General features: G+C 38.0%; 1 protein-coding gene across 6 annotated transcripts in view; it reads right to left on the bottom strand.

The window, feature by feature from the left end:
- Positions 1 to 15,065, bottom strand: part of drp2 (dystrophin related protein 2) — a 175,556-nt gene that overhangs the window by 48,760 nt on the left and 111,731 nt on the right. For all 6 annotated transcript variants that reach the window (XM_039619943.1, XM_031736395.2, XM_039619933.1 and 3 more), the window contains 4 exons: positions 12,381 to 12,537; positions 4,005 to 4,125; positions 3,330 to 3,441; positions 226 to 382 (listed from right to left, as the gene is read on the bottom strand). In XM_039619943.1, coding sequence (XP_039475877.1) covers positions 226 to 382; positions 3,330 to 3,441; positions 4,005 to 4,125; positions 12,381 to 12,537 — 547 coding nt within the window. The remainder of the gene's footprint in view (positions 1 to 225; positions 383 to 3,329; positions 3,442 to 4,004; positions 4,126 to 12,380; positions 12,538 to 15,065) is intronic.

Here is a 15,065-nt window from a genome sequence, read left to right on the forward strand (position 1 = left end):
CATACTTGCGGTTTTTAGAATTAAAAAAAAAGAAAAAGCTGGATGTCATTTTTTTGATGTTTGTTTGTGACATGTTGTAGTGTCACAATGTGTGCTTTTTCAGAGATAGCCAGAGGCGATAATCTCAAAGGAGACAATTAGGTTACTCTACAGGTAAACCCAATTTAGATTAGTGAGGGAGAGATAAGAGAAAAATAGAGCCGAGAGTGTACTGCAGATCGGTACCTTGGTAGCATCTATGTGGTCCTGCAGAGAGTCAATGAAGAGGTCTCCAACAGGCTCCCAGGCATCCCTCACCCCCTCTGCCTGCTCTAAGGCCCCTGCCAGCTCTTCCATTGCAGCCTGGATCTGAAGAAGACGCTCCAAAGTCCTTTCCATATGTCTGGAGGTTTTGTAAAAAATGCAACTTTTTAAAGTTAACTACCAGATCAATTAAAATCTGGAATCAGTGTGAGGAAATAAATCAATCAAAATCCATGGAGCATGCAGTGAAACAACCCATTTATCCAAATTTACAGGCTGTCATTTCAATAAGGGAGTGTATATAAATATATATTTCATTCCACCAGTTCTAAATGGCTTTTGTGCAAAAACAAGTTTCGATATAGAGAAAAGTGAGCTCTGAATTTTCATGACTTCAAACCTTGATAAATGTGTTTTCATAATTGTTTCTGTAATGGATTATAGCTGCCACATTTTGTAATCAGGTTATGGTAATTGTATTACATGAAATATATTGCTACATAAACCTGCTGTGGAGGCACACACACACACCCACAGTCACAGGAAGAAACAACTCTTGACTTTAAAGCCTTAAAAACACACACACACAGGCATTGTTCTGCTGTATGATCTTCTTTTTTGATAAAATAATAAAGTTTTATTATAAATATATACCAAAATCTCATTCTTTGAAACAAACACAGTAGAATGAATTTGCTAAATTAATTGCTCTTTGAACCTTTTCCATTTCATTTTTTACCTACTTCAACATAATTTGCAGAGCTCATTTTCTCTTATTGCTAAATTTCTAAACACAATCACTCACTAAAACATAAATGTATAATGGGAGTCACAGCTGACAAAGGCTAACCACAACTACAAGACATTTAATTTCTTAAATATGATTCAGAAACATTTGCTCTTATTGCTAATGATCTAACTTAACCGACAGCAGAATAAACTGACACCAACAATGGGTAGAAATCATCTAAGATGAAAGGAAGAAAAAAATTGTCTTGAAAAATTAACTTTTCATTTTCCATGTTTATATTTCATATTTATAACTCCATACAATTATATACTCACAGGCCAATTCATTAGTTACCAGCACTGGGTTTAACGTGCTACGTTTAACATCAGAAGACGTTTACAGTACGGTCCTAAAGGAAATGTTCTGCGTAGCTTGGTTGTAACAAATGGTTATTTGAGTTATTATTGCCTTCCACTCAATTTAAGCCAATCTGTCCGTTCTCTTCTGACCTCTGTTATCAACAAAACATCTTCTCTTTTTCTGATGATTCTTTGTAAACACTAGAGATGGTTGTGTGGGAAAATCACAGTAGATCAGCAGTTTCTGAAATACTAAGACCACCAGATCTGGTGCCAGATCACTTAAATCACCTTTCTTCCACATTTCCTCTGATGCCTAAATTAAATTTCTGAAGGTTATCTTGACCATGTCTAAATATACTCAGTTAATTGCATTAATAAGCAGTTAAACAGGTGGTTCAGATGAAGTGTACCAACCATCTTCAACGATCACAATCTCGATTTGCTGTATATTACATGTAGATTTTATTTTTGCAGATTGCACAGTATGCCCTGAACATTGTATTGCAATGAATGTTCCATGCTGTTTTTACAGACTATGGTTTTCAGCATTGATTAAATTATTTTTCAAAAAAGAAATTAAGTAATTGCCACATGGCTATGATGACAAACAACAAAAGCCAAGAACACTGGCTAGATATGGTCTGTGGACCCTGATTAAGACTTAGAGTTTATGCCAATTTGCTTGAAAAATAAACTTAAAATATCACTCTACCTGAAGGTCGACTGTCTTAGTAGTTTTCCGTGGTATTACTTGCACTACATGATATCTCCTTCTCTTTTATCTCTTTTGGTTTTGTTTTTTTGTTTTGCTTTGTTTTTTTAATGGAACAATTTTATTATTTGATGTTTGGCGTTCCCAGAAGTGTCGGAGGTTTTGTGAATGTAGTTTGAAAATTGTTTTTTGTGATTATTTGAGAAATGGGAAATGGTTTCAACCAATCTGCCTAAGTAATTCTGAGAAACTGTAATATAATTATGACAAATATGCATTTCTTTTTCCTTTTTCCATTAACTCCATTCCATTATCTCTCTCTTTATCTGTCTTGTTCATTATATGTAGACTACAGAGTATACTGCGCAGACTCACAAAAGCAAAAAGAATAATCACATATGCCACACCTATCATTTATATTTAATCATAAGCGCGCTTTAGTCACTCTTCATGACTAAAAGAAAAATACAGTAATGAATAACGAGTTGTCTAATAGTTTCACGGGCACAGAGACCATAGAATTTGTTTTATTCACTGATGTTTTATCATTACTAGTTTAATTTAAAAACACTAATCACTAAAATTGTATTGGCAAGGCCTGCAGAGGACACAAATAATTGTATTCTGAAGAAAGATCTAAAAATAATTTTCCTTGTACTCAACTTGATTAAAAATTATGACAGACAAAGAGTACAGAGTCCCAGTGGTGGAATAAATGAAAGGACGAATAATAACCCAGTAAATCTACAGCGTACTTGAATAGAAATATATATGAATTATCAGCAAAATGTGCTCATCATACTGAAAACTGTCCAGTGTGAGCAACATTATATTGATTGAATTATGGAATGTGTAAGAAGGCTTTTTCTACTGTATCTGGTAAAGATCAAGCCAAAAAACAAAAACAAAACAGTTCTACTACACTATCTTGAATTCCGCTAATCTTTCTTTAATCTCTTGGGGGGCTTAATCAATTATTTAAACAGAACTAAGTTCAGAGGCTAAATGTATCTTTGGTAAATTTTCTAGCAACTCCTAGATATCTGAAATACGACAAGCTGTCAGATAAATGCAGTAAAGTAAATTTTACCCTGGATTTTGGTGGAAGCAGAAGGTGCCATCCAGTGGGAATACTAAAGCACAAGTATCTCCAATTCGCAATTAAATAATCCTGATAAATTATAGTAAACTATCCCAGTATGGTTACTTTTCACCAGTTCAGAAACCACCCTTTATCAGAACAAGATATTTTATATATATATTACAAATAAAAGAGTCTAACCTGTGGCGGTCCACACAACGTGCTGTCAGTTTTTCCCACAGGTCACTGGCTACGTTCGCCTGCTTCCATACAGAGCGGCTCACATTCAAGATCCGCCGGCGTGGAGACACCTCTGTGGAAGATGGAAGAGGTTTGATGGGGTCATGCAGAGGTAAGAGCATAAAGGTGCAAAGGAAGAAGTAATAAACGGGAGCATACGGAGAAATAACAGGGTGAAGAGAAGAACGGGGGGTTAGAAGTCAGCCAAGAGAAGAGTAATGATTTAAGAAGGATGGCATATCAACTCGATGAATAGAAACATGGAAAGAGAAAGGCAGGGGGCAGCTCATGTTGGGGAACACAGTAAGGTTGATTGCTACAGTATTCCCTCAATGAGCAACCAGAGGTGAGAGCCAAACACTACAAAGAGGATGTGACCGTGGAGAACCAGAGGAGCATGCTGTATTATTGATCTGAGCAGATGGTACTTTAGAGGTGGTGAACTAGAGCTAATTGGTCCTGACCCACACATTTTCCCTAAACTCAGTGTGACACGAGAGGACGGATCACTGCTAATAACTACTAATGGAACGTTTCACCTGCATGGGTCCTACCAAAGGAACTCAACTGAGGGGGTGTATGAGTATGACATTTTGGCTGGAGCAGCAGTTGGCACAGCCGATGGAGGGAGCAGACCTTTTCCATCGGTCAGGGTCTCCTCGGGCTCCTGGAAGGGGTGCTGAGCCAGAAATGCCTGGGCAGACTCCAAGACAGAGTAGATAAATGGCCCACGGGACTTGACATCCTCCATGAATGCCTGCAGGGATACAGAGAGGGAGATGGAAAAATGTAAAACTATCTCCAAACTTAAGGGCTTTTTCCTCAAAGGACGATGAGGAAGACATGGTCGCAGTTGAACCTGCGTCTACTCTCAGAGCATTCTAATGCTTAATTATGCAAAATAAATCGCCAAATAACTGAAATATTATAATAATTAGAAAATATTATTTCAGTTATTTGATAAATAATATTAATCACCAATCATTAGTTTTTGTTTGTAACCTCTGGGCTCTTAAACTGCTTTTTTGAAGTTGTAATGTCAAACTTTTCCTGGCTTAGTAATAAGTAGAGATAGATTGGATATTGGTCCAATGGTATTGGGCTTCAGAGACAATGAGCAGATGCATGGTTCTTCTATTCAGTTCAGGTCTATGTTGTTCTGTGTTTACTTTGCCATGTGACAGTAGCTGCTATCAGCAGAGCTAGCATAAAGGAAGCAAACAGCAGGGGGACAGCGGTTTATAGGTATATCACAGTGTTCTATGTTTGCAAATGGTTTTTACTTAAACTTTAAACTGTGATCAGAGTGAATTAACATGACTCAAAAACATCCAGCGATGACAATGGTTGTTAATTTACTTTCACTTTCATCATGTTCACTCATAGATTTTACCCGAGGAGCTAGAAGGTCACTGGTTCAGTGTAACAATTGTTGGTAAGCTTTTACCGCACTTGCAGTAATATACTGTGTTGTTGTCAGTGCCATTAATTATTATTTCACTAGTGTGACGAGAAAAAGGGAGAATCTACTGTGGCTGTAAATGACAGCAGTTTGTACCCTAATGTCTCTCACTTTGATCTGAAATACAACCAGTGTAGTCAGTCTAGTTGCTCCTTCAGCCCCTGGTACTTCTCTATTTTCTAATGCTCCTTCTTTCTCATGTTGCTGTCTGCTACAATTGCGTCTCTTACAACTGCAGTCTTCTTCTCATTGTCAACCACTTCTATGCCTGGTTGACTGGCCAACAGCTGCTTGTCCGTCTGGACCTTGAAGTCCCACAGGACCTTTGCCCTGTTGTACGCAATCACTTTCATGGTCTCCCATTGGGAATTGGGGACTTCTAACACACATGCACCACAAATGTTCCTGTACACTATCTCAGTCACTTGGTTGTGCCTTTCAGTGTGTGCTGTCCCTGCTCACATATACATGTTATACTTTCATGTCCTAGCAAGAACCTGTGACTGATGATCACCTGAGTGAAAAAACTCATGCATACAATATAATGAGGTGATGTTTCCAGTTTTACAAGTTGAGGACTGCATAAATCTACCACTGACAGGCATATAGAGAATTTCAGATTAGTCAGCTGTCAATATCAAAAACACGACAGATAAGCTGCACAAGTACGGAAAACATAGAAAAGTAGTTGAGGTACACAGCTATAATCTACCATTCTGACCAGACCAAGGATTTTTCTAATGCAAGTCAAACAACTTTTATATGCCATAAAAATCACCCAAACCACAAAATAGAGAGAAGTTTACATAGTAATAATCACCAGCTGACAAGTCTACCCAAGCCTAATATCAAAATATCAGTAAAACCGTCTCCATTTATTTATTATTTTAAATTAAATTCATTTGGATTTACTTAAGATACTCAATAACAGGGCAACTTTGAGCAAAGTTATTTAAACATATCTGAAATCTGGATGTTAGAGATTAAACTTTATGAAAGTTTCTCTGTGAAACCACCAGTGGAACAAGTAAAAATGTAGCAAGAAACCCTCTGAGTATACTGGTTAGAGCAAGGGTGTGTTTGACGTCTATGAATTTTTTACTTGGTGAGAATAAATATTTTATTTTTTCTTTCAGAGATTGCATAACCTTCCTTAAAGATTACAACATGCCACACAGGTTGTTTAGCTAACCTATTTAAGAAACACTAAATGGCGTACATAAAATTAACTTGCTCAAATGCATGGGTTACTTAACACAATCACTAAACGCACATAAATACACACACACACACATTCCAGTGAAGTTACACGGCTCTCTGCTTGTGATGAGAGCCCAGGGCGCATAGGAGATCAACTCTACTGGGTGCACTGGTCATCTGCCCTTCAAGCACAGAAGAGCCAATTAGCTCAAGAGCTCAGCTCCTCTGGGTCACATTCAACAGTACTCACTATGCAAATTACAGACAAGGAGTTCAGTGTGTAAGGAACCCCAAACACATATACACACCTTCAGTATTACTGAGGAGATAGCCAGAGCCTTCCTGGGGCCTCAAAGAAAGCCAACGTGTCAACCTTCTCCATTCTTCTGCACTAATCTTTGTTCTGTTTAAAACATAGCGCAGGTGTGAGAATTAATGCCAGGGATATTTCCTCTCTTCAGAGTAATTTATTTAGGTGAAGCCAATGTTCTCAATCCTCTTACGGTATAAAGAGATTACATTTTCAGCTAAAAATCTACATTACTAGCTGGAATTAGCAGTGCTGTGAGCCACTGCAGTGACAGTGTTTCAGTGTCTATGAAAATCCCCAGGACCAGAGCCCGGCAGGCCTGATAACAGGCAGCGAGTAGAGTGAAACAGAGAGCCCCAAATGAAACACCAGCAAACACCGGCCGCCACCATGCAAACATGCAAAAGTGTGGCACGACGGGGAGCTGCAGCATGAGATAAGATTCCCAGTGCAACAGTCTTGAAGAAAACCTGCTTTCTGTCTTTTTCCCCTTCCTCTCTCACACTCTTTCTCCGAGCACAAATTCCCTCCTTAACCTTTCATTCTCGCCTCGCCTCCTTCCTTTCCTTTACCCACTTTTCATCCTCTCTAGCTCTCTATTCTTTCCGTCGTCTCTTTAGCTGCTTTGCTGCCCAAAGAGGAGCTGAGCCATGGATTCCCTGAGCCAGCTGTCATGTTAAAACTTTAATTCCAGCTAAATTTCACACTCAGAGGCTTCATCTTTGGTTGAAGGAACATTAAGAGCGAAGCCTTCAGATCAGATTAAGATACATAATGCATGGTGTAGAAAAAGTCAGGGGGAGGAAATGACTTCATTGACTTGGTCTAAACATTTTGACTCCCTTTACTCATCCCGGATGCTCCTTTTCTATGTGTTTCTGACAACACAGAAGTAGATGAATTTTCATTTCATTTTCCTTTTGCAGCTGCTGCAGACACACAAAATCCTTTCCAATGCCAAATTGCTCAGTCGTCCCAACACCAAAGCATGCACAGCCATACTACGTATCTTACCCTTCTGTCACTGCCCCAAATATACACACAGCAAATATGCTCCCAAGCCAGGGCTCATGCAGATGTAGAGACACACATACACAAGTGTAATACAGTGAGAACTCCACTCACACACAACAACATCAGAATAAATCCACTTAAGATCAATAATTCACATTTCTTAAAACGCTTTAATTCTCTATAGAAAACCGAAATGCAATTTCCCTCTCTGCTTTGTCGGAAAAGTTTTAGAACGACCAGACGCTCGGGAAGCGGAGGCATCACAGATTATAAAGGCATGCTGTGCTGAAAATGGGACATTCGAGGAGAGAGGAGAGGAGCAGAGAGGAGAGGAGAGGAAAGGAAAAATTGTACATTACATCCTAGTAAGGATACACTAAAAAGAGCCAAATGTTGTATTTTATAATGTTGTAATATATTGTCTCATGATTTATTCATGAGACATGAACCCAACGTGACCCTTTTAGCTTTTTCTCATGTAACAAAATTATAAGAATTAATTACAAATCACATAAACATGCAATTTGTTTGAGAAAATGCAAAAGCTTTATTTTCCTTATGGGTATAAACCCCCATTTAAGTGGTAATTAAAGAAAGAGAAAAAAAGACAGTTGGGGTTATAAAAATCTGTCGAGGGGTAGGAGAAAATAGAGATGAGAGTGACTAAGAAAAGGCACAGGGAGAAAAGAGAATGAAGAGCAGCCGGGGGAGAGCATAGCACAGATAAATGTGGAGTTTAAAGGTGTCTTTTGTTTTTTTGTTTTTTATTGTTATTGCCGCCCTGCTAATTGGGAGTCTGATTTCACAGTGTACCAGTTGAGATGGGAGTTGAAGTGGTGTGAAGCAGGAGCCACAAACCTATAACTGTCAAGTGGCCTTTCAGACACTCTGCACAAACTGGCAGCACGGAAAATTGGAAAAAGGGTGGAATGGGAAACTATGCTGTAGTTACAGAACCAATTACAAGTTTGTGCGAGTGGAGGCTACTGTACGTGTCTACGTGTATGTGTGCATGTGGCTACACCGCTACCACTTCACAAGATATATCACTGCCGAGTAAGGGCTAAGGTGATTTAGTGGGAAATGAAAAAAAATATCCAGGAGATCATAGTTGATGTTTTTCCAAATACTTGCTATCATAAAGAAATCCGAAGAGAGTAAAAATGAATGGTTTTATATCCTCCACACATACTCCTTAAAGTATATTATACAGCCTTGATATTTGATTGCATTATGTTATTTAAATAGTAATCAAAATCATTTTGTTCTAAAACGATGGATGATTGAATAACTGCATCAGATTCTGCTTTTTGTTTGAAGAGATTGTTAAACAGGATGTCTATCTGTAACACACACACACATATAGAAAGCCGGGGAGAAAGAAAGGGACAGCTGCCTCCTAGGCAATTCCTGTCTGTACCAGCTTTATGAGTTTCCACTAACACACTGCACACAGAGCTATAAGACATGTCAATTAAAAAGATTTCAGTTGAAAGATTTCCCTCCCTTAAAGACATCCTGGGATTTCTATGGTTGTGCCACCAGTGGGTATCATTAACACACAGGAAATCCATTTTTTCTTTTGATCTCTTCAATAAAAATTCACTGACAAAATATTGAAACTTGCACTCATTATGCTGGCTTGTTAAATCGAACAAGTCTGATATAATAGAGCCTGGAAACTGGATGCATGTATGGTAAGCATGGCAACAATGTAGTCTAAACACCGTGCACAGAAATTCAACTTATTATACTTGATTAGTTTGTAAAAGTCCAAATCAGCTGTTAAGATATTATGGGGGAGTACCTTTTTATGCTGACACCATCAAACATGAAATGCATATGCACTCAAAGACATACCACATGTGTTATGTTAACTGATGATTTTAAGTTATTGCAGGTGTGATAACGTGCAGCAACTTAACCTTTTAATAATCTCTGTTTTAGATCTGTGATGTTGTGATGCGTTGTCCTGGGAATACCCTGCCTCTCACCCAAAGTCAAGTGGGTCCATCACCCTCTGCAACCCTGAGCTGAAAGAGATTTAATGCATGTGAAATTACTCTTCCTTTTGATGTATTTTCTAAATAATATATTTAATCGCCACTTATATGTTGGAAGGTTGTCTTTGATCAGCATCACAGCTAAAACTTTGTTGGTTAAGAGAAATACAGTTAGTGGTAAATCTAATGCACTATAATTACAGACCTAGCTTTCCAATTATAGATAATTAAGTAACATAAATGACAGTGTGACAACCTGACAGAAACCTAAATGTAGATGTATGATGCTGTGTTTTAAATAACTGCATATACATCTAAGAGTGATAACCTTAAGAGTCAGAGTGCAGGCTTTGTGCAGGGTGAGGCAAGGATATACACTGGCCAGAAATATTACTGCACATGTTAACTGTTGCTGTGTGAAACAGACACACACAGGGGAGTGAGCGCCAGCACGTTTATGGAAAACTGAGAAAATTTACATTTTTAGGGTTTTAAGTCACCGGATGACTGCTCATTAAAGTCACACACAAATTTGGGCAGATTTACCTCACTACTGTGGGAAAATCTAATGATAGCACAAATTTCTTGGAAGTAATTGAATTCTCAATGTATGAATCAGACTTCCCATTCTGAATGCTGTTATCAGGTCTGAACACTGATTGATTAAAACACCACTTCTCCTAGTTTTGCTGCAAAGTTCTATGGTGGACTAACTTTGACAACCTCTCATCATAACCTAACCTATAACCAACCTAACTTCTTCCTTGAAAAAGACCACTATGTGGGTGTGCGGGGCCCTAAAAGAGAAATGGAGAAGCCAATTAGATAAAAGCACCTCATTCCCATGTGTCTTTAGAGGGTGATGAAGATGGGCAAGAGACTTGAGAAGACATGGCTAATGAGATCTCAGCCACAGTTCTTTGGAAGTGGTCCTTTTTTTCACTCCTCTGTAAGAATAGACTCTTTTAAAGGGAGAGATCATTGTACATTGCTGGATAACTTCTTATATCATTTTTAATTTCCCTTCTGAGGAGGAAATAGTATATATATAATATATATATATATGAACAAAAATAGCTGGACAGACACTGTACATGACCTAGGAAGATGTAAAGCTATACAAAATAAATTAAGCTTATATGTAGATAATCACTCTGCACTCTGATTAGTTTAACTCCTGTCACAAGAGCTCCTGAGTCCTGCAGAATCAGTTTTCAGCCAATAGTTTAAGTTAAATTATGAGCATCTTTACATTCAGTACAAGTATGAAAACATTCACTGGTCTAAACTGACTTGTTCAATTGATCACTTAGGTATAATTCTGTTAGCTCCTGGGTTTTTTTGTTCCTCTTTCCACACAAGACCTTGAAAGATTTACAGGCCAGTTCAAATCACTGAACCGTGAGAGAATTATCTGAGAGGACGACATGTTGTCACTGCCAGCAGCTCTAACCAAAGTTCCCTAAAGCCTTAAACTTTGTTACTGACAAAAAGAAAACTTAAATTAGCTACCAATTCCATCAGCTTTAAACTGGTAATGCTTGTTTGTTGCTTTTATTCAACAAACACATCACCATTAAGTGGTACACATAACCTACAAAGAATGAGGCCTAATCCTTAGGTGGCTCAGTGTTAATGAATCTGTTTATTTGCCCAAAAGTCTCTAAAATCTTTTAAAATCGTGGTTTTACTGTGCAGCGCTTTGTCCTGCTACAATTAATCCCCTGAATCCCAGCCCAGGATGTGATTTGTGATCTGGAATTGTGAACATGACTTAAAGATGGACAAAAAATATCCAAACACAAATCACAAATCCTCTAAATAGCTTAAGCTCTGTTGTTCAATCTATGTAATTAATTAACCATCTTAGTTTGATTTTTAAGCAACAACATCAAAAATGTAAAGGTTCCAGCTTTAAAAATATTATAATTAGGTACTTTTACTTGTTTCACATACATATGTGTGGATGTCAGGAATCATATATCATTTGTGTGTTTAAAAAAAACATAGTAGTTGCGGCTGTGGTTCAGTCCAGTTGAAAAAGAGCAGGCTCATTCCTTAGATGAACCTGGTTAGTTGGAGCAGTTTGTTTAAGCTGTTCCTGAGTGAACCAAAAAAAAAAAGTGAGCTGGTATAGCTGGCATTTGATTGGAGGGTTTCAAAGTTTGAATTTCTTTCATTATTATTTCACTTAGTTAGTAAACCAGTTTCTTTATGTATTCACCAGCTGTCTTTTGGAGATCCTAACACCCTGCAGTGTACTCCATCAATGCCTCCATCAATAGTATCAACGACAGCTAAACTTGGAGAAAGTTTCAGTTATCTAGTATTGATTCAAACTGGACAATAGATGCAGGTTTGATCGATATCTTGGATATCTGCAAAAGCTGGCAGAATAGAGACTTGTTATCTGCAAACTCCAAGCATGCTGTTCTTATCCTTGAGCTTTTATTACTGCTCTGCTGAAGATTAAAATCCAGAATATTCCCCTGATTCAAATCTGGACTATTTTAGCTTTTATCAAGTAAAAGAAAAAAGTGCAAACACTGCCTCAAAAAACACACATCACACAGGTAAATGGGCTGCATTTATTTAGGTGTTTTCTAGACTTTATACTGATCAAAGGGATTTATCCATACTCATGACACAACAGGGGCATTTGGAGGGTTTAGTGTTCTACACGAGGAAACCTCAACATGGAGACTTTTTGGTTAATGAACTATCAGCACATGACCCTGAGCATGCCCCCAGTATAATTTCATATTGTCTAATACGGACATAGATATATGGCTTTTAAAATTGAGAAGAAAATCCTTTAATATAGCAAGAATCTTATCCCCTCCATCACATATAATCAAAGAATCCATTTATGCATTTTAGTTTCTGTTGTATTTTATATACGTATATGCTTTTCTTTGGCTAATTTTTCAGTATGAATAAGCTGTGTGTCTAATTTCCCTTTTGAGAATAATCACATCTTCTTACTTGTAAAACGTGTACTGAAAAGGTATTATCCACATTACCTGGTGGAACTCCCTCTGGTGCTGGACAGCTCCCACATCACCTCCTATGGGCAGCTGCTCCGACAGCTCCTCGTCCTTGGCCGTCAGCCATTCTATGATCTCCTGCAGGGAGAGCTGCAGCTTCCCGCTGTTGTCGGAGAAAGCCTCTAGCCGCACCCTGCCAGCACACACAGCAACACATTGCTTTAGCAAACAGTAGGATTTTCCAACTCACCAACCAAATGCTGCAGATGACATTTGGTCACTGCAGCCTATTTTCCACAATAGCAACATGTTTACATGTTTTCTTAGATAACGTCTAAACCATTCATTAGCAGTGTCGCTTGAACTTGCAATTCAGTAATGACTCTTATTATCAACTGCATGCCATGTTATTTTTCCAGTAGTCACCCGGGTATTTTTCCATTTGAAGTCCAACCTTAAGAGTCTAAACGTAAGTAGCACACTGTCCAAGGTGAAATGAAAATATATTTCATGAGAAATTTGCTTTTTCAGGGATAAAGAAAATTGTAGCTTTTCTGCAGCAGTGATATGAATTAATCCTTAAAAGATTTTCGAACAATTCCAACAGATGGCCCAATTTATGCTGATTACTTTGTTGTTCCTACCAGATGGAATACATTATTAGGACAATACTGCAGGAAGTACTTTTTATAGCTACGAGAATGGTGAGCAAAGGGCAAGTAATAAAGGAAGACAGACTGGTTGGTCAGGCGTACATCCTACAGCAAGATAACAACCCACTAACATTTGAATAAAAGAACTAAATGGTAGGTCTTAAATGGCACTCAATCTGGTTTGGTGTGAAGCGGACAGGTTCAAAAAGGTCAAAGAATGTTCCCACAAATGTGTTCCTCTATGTTTAATTTTTATTCTAGAAGAAGAGTCAAAACTGTGTTTAGATGATGAATAAGTCAAAAACGTAGTTAATTCTAAAACAAGCTCAGACAACATACCTTTACATAATCTAAACCTCTAACACGAGCATCTTTTTTTAACAGCTTGGGTTTATCAATTCTGAAGTAAGCTTCAGATGGTAATGTCTGGTTATCTAAGCTAGAGAGGGATAGCATGTGATAATTTAAAAGACAACTTATACACAGAGGTAGCAACAATATGCCAAGGTGTGAAGCATCTTGCCTGCAAAAGTACTGCTAGGAGGAAAGACTGCTACCAGGAAAACATGGACATAAAAATGCAGAGTTAAAATACTTTTAGCACCTTTTAAGTGTTTATCAGCAAGAAAAGAGCCTTTAAACATATTGGTAGACACATATGATTGAGTATAGAGTAGCACTATATGTAACACTGTATTTCCAACATGAACACAAAAAAAATCTGTATAAGTGAAAGCCTTAATTTCAAATACAATGACAGCATTACTGGATCCATGGGTGACGGTGAAATGAAATGACAGTACAATGCTACATTTTCTTTATTATATTTGCTAATTATACATACTTTTTTTCTTTTTTGCAGTCTTTCAACCTATGAAGCAAATGCATATCAGGGTTTTTTTTAAATTTATGTGTTACAAAAAGTTGATGGCAACACTTTTTCAGTATTTAGAATCAGTAAAATTGGAACAAGGTTCTAAATAGAAGCTACTTTCTTTTGGTCTACTTTTGTCTGAAATCAGAGAAGACTTACTGTGTCAAAAATGACTTAAGATTTTATGGTAAATCTGCAAATGCTGTAACTGCTGCAAAATGAGATGCAATACTGGACTATTACATTTCTTTTAATCAAAGATGCATGCAATGTCTTTTATATAGAATGCCACATGGTAGCGGTGCAAGGTGAGAGGCACAGAGTTGTAGATGACAGCGTTTTCCAGGTTTGCTGAAGTGAACTAGGTTCACATGACAGAGGGAAGTTATCTGTTCGCCACCTGCCAGCAGCATAAGAGATATCTGAGGGAAGTACTGCTTTTGTAGCACAGCTGGCACCGGCAGTGTGGGGGCAATGTGAAAGCTTCCTCGTGTTTCAATTACACACCAGAAGCCAGCACTCAAATATCATTATTCCTGCACATCACAATTTGCCAGCACTGTCACATCAAAGATGATGAGTGGGAGCGAAAGCAAGAGTGAAAAAGACGTGTTACTGCTCACATCTGTAAATGAGAGAGGACTTTGCAAAAACCTAACTTGATTCAGATGACAGTTTATGTGAAATCAAAGCAAAATCTTTAAGATTTTAGCTGGAATGAAATAGAATACCAAGAGAGATGAAATTCTGCAAGACACAAGGTTAGTTAATTACATGCTGCTAAATGGAGTTTAAGCAAATGCTTATCTATTATCTTTCAACCTGAACCAACAGCATGCCACCATCGCCAATTCCATATTACTGACTGAAAAAAGGACTGTAAGGCAATATTATACAAATTGAATTCAGCATAGATGGGCTCTGACACATAAGGGATTAGGTATCACGTCAGGGATGGCAGTTTCACAAAGTGCATGTGGGGAAAGCTTCGAGACTTTAAGGAGAAAAAGACGGAAAGGTGAAATCAAGCTTGTAAGTTCACGTTTCAGAGCTGATAGGCCTCTTTGTTCAACCCTGTGTCAGAAAACCTGTGTGAACCAGACCATGATGTCCCCTAGCCTCTTGTTGCCCCTCCAGCTGTACTCGCTGTGGTAATTGAATCAGAGAGGAACTGTTTTTCCATGGCCCCTGCAG

Source organism: Oreochromis aureus, linkage group 2 (assembly GCF_013358895.1).
Source record: "Oreochromis aureus strain Israel breed Guangdong linkage group 2, ZZ_aureus, whole genome shotgun sequence".
NCBI lineage: Eukaryota > Metazoa > Chordata > Actinopteri > Cichliformes > Cichlidae > Oreochromis > Oreochromis aureus.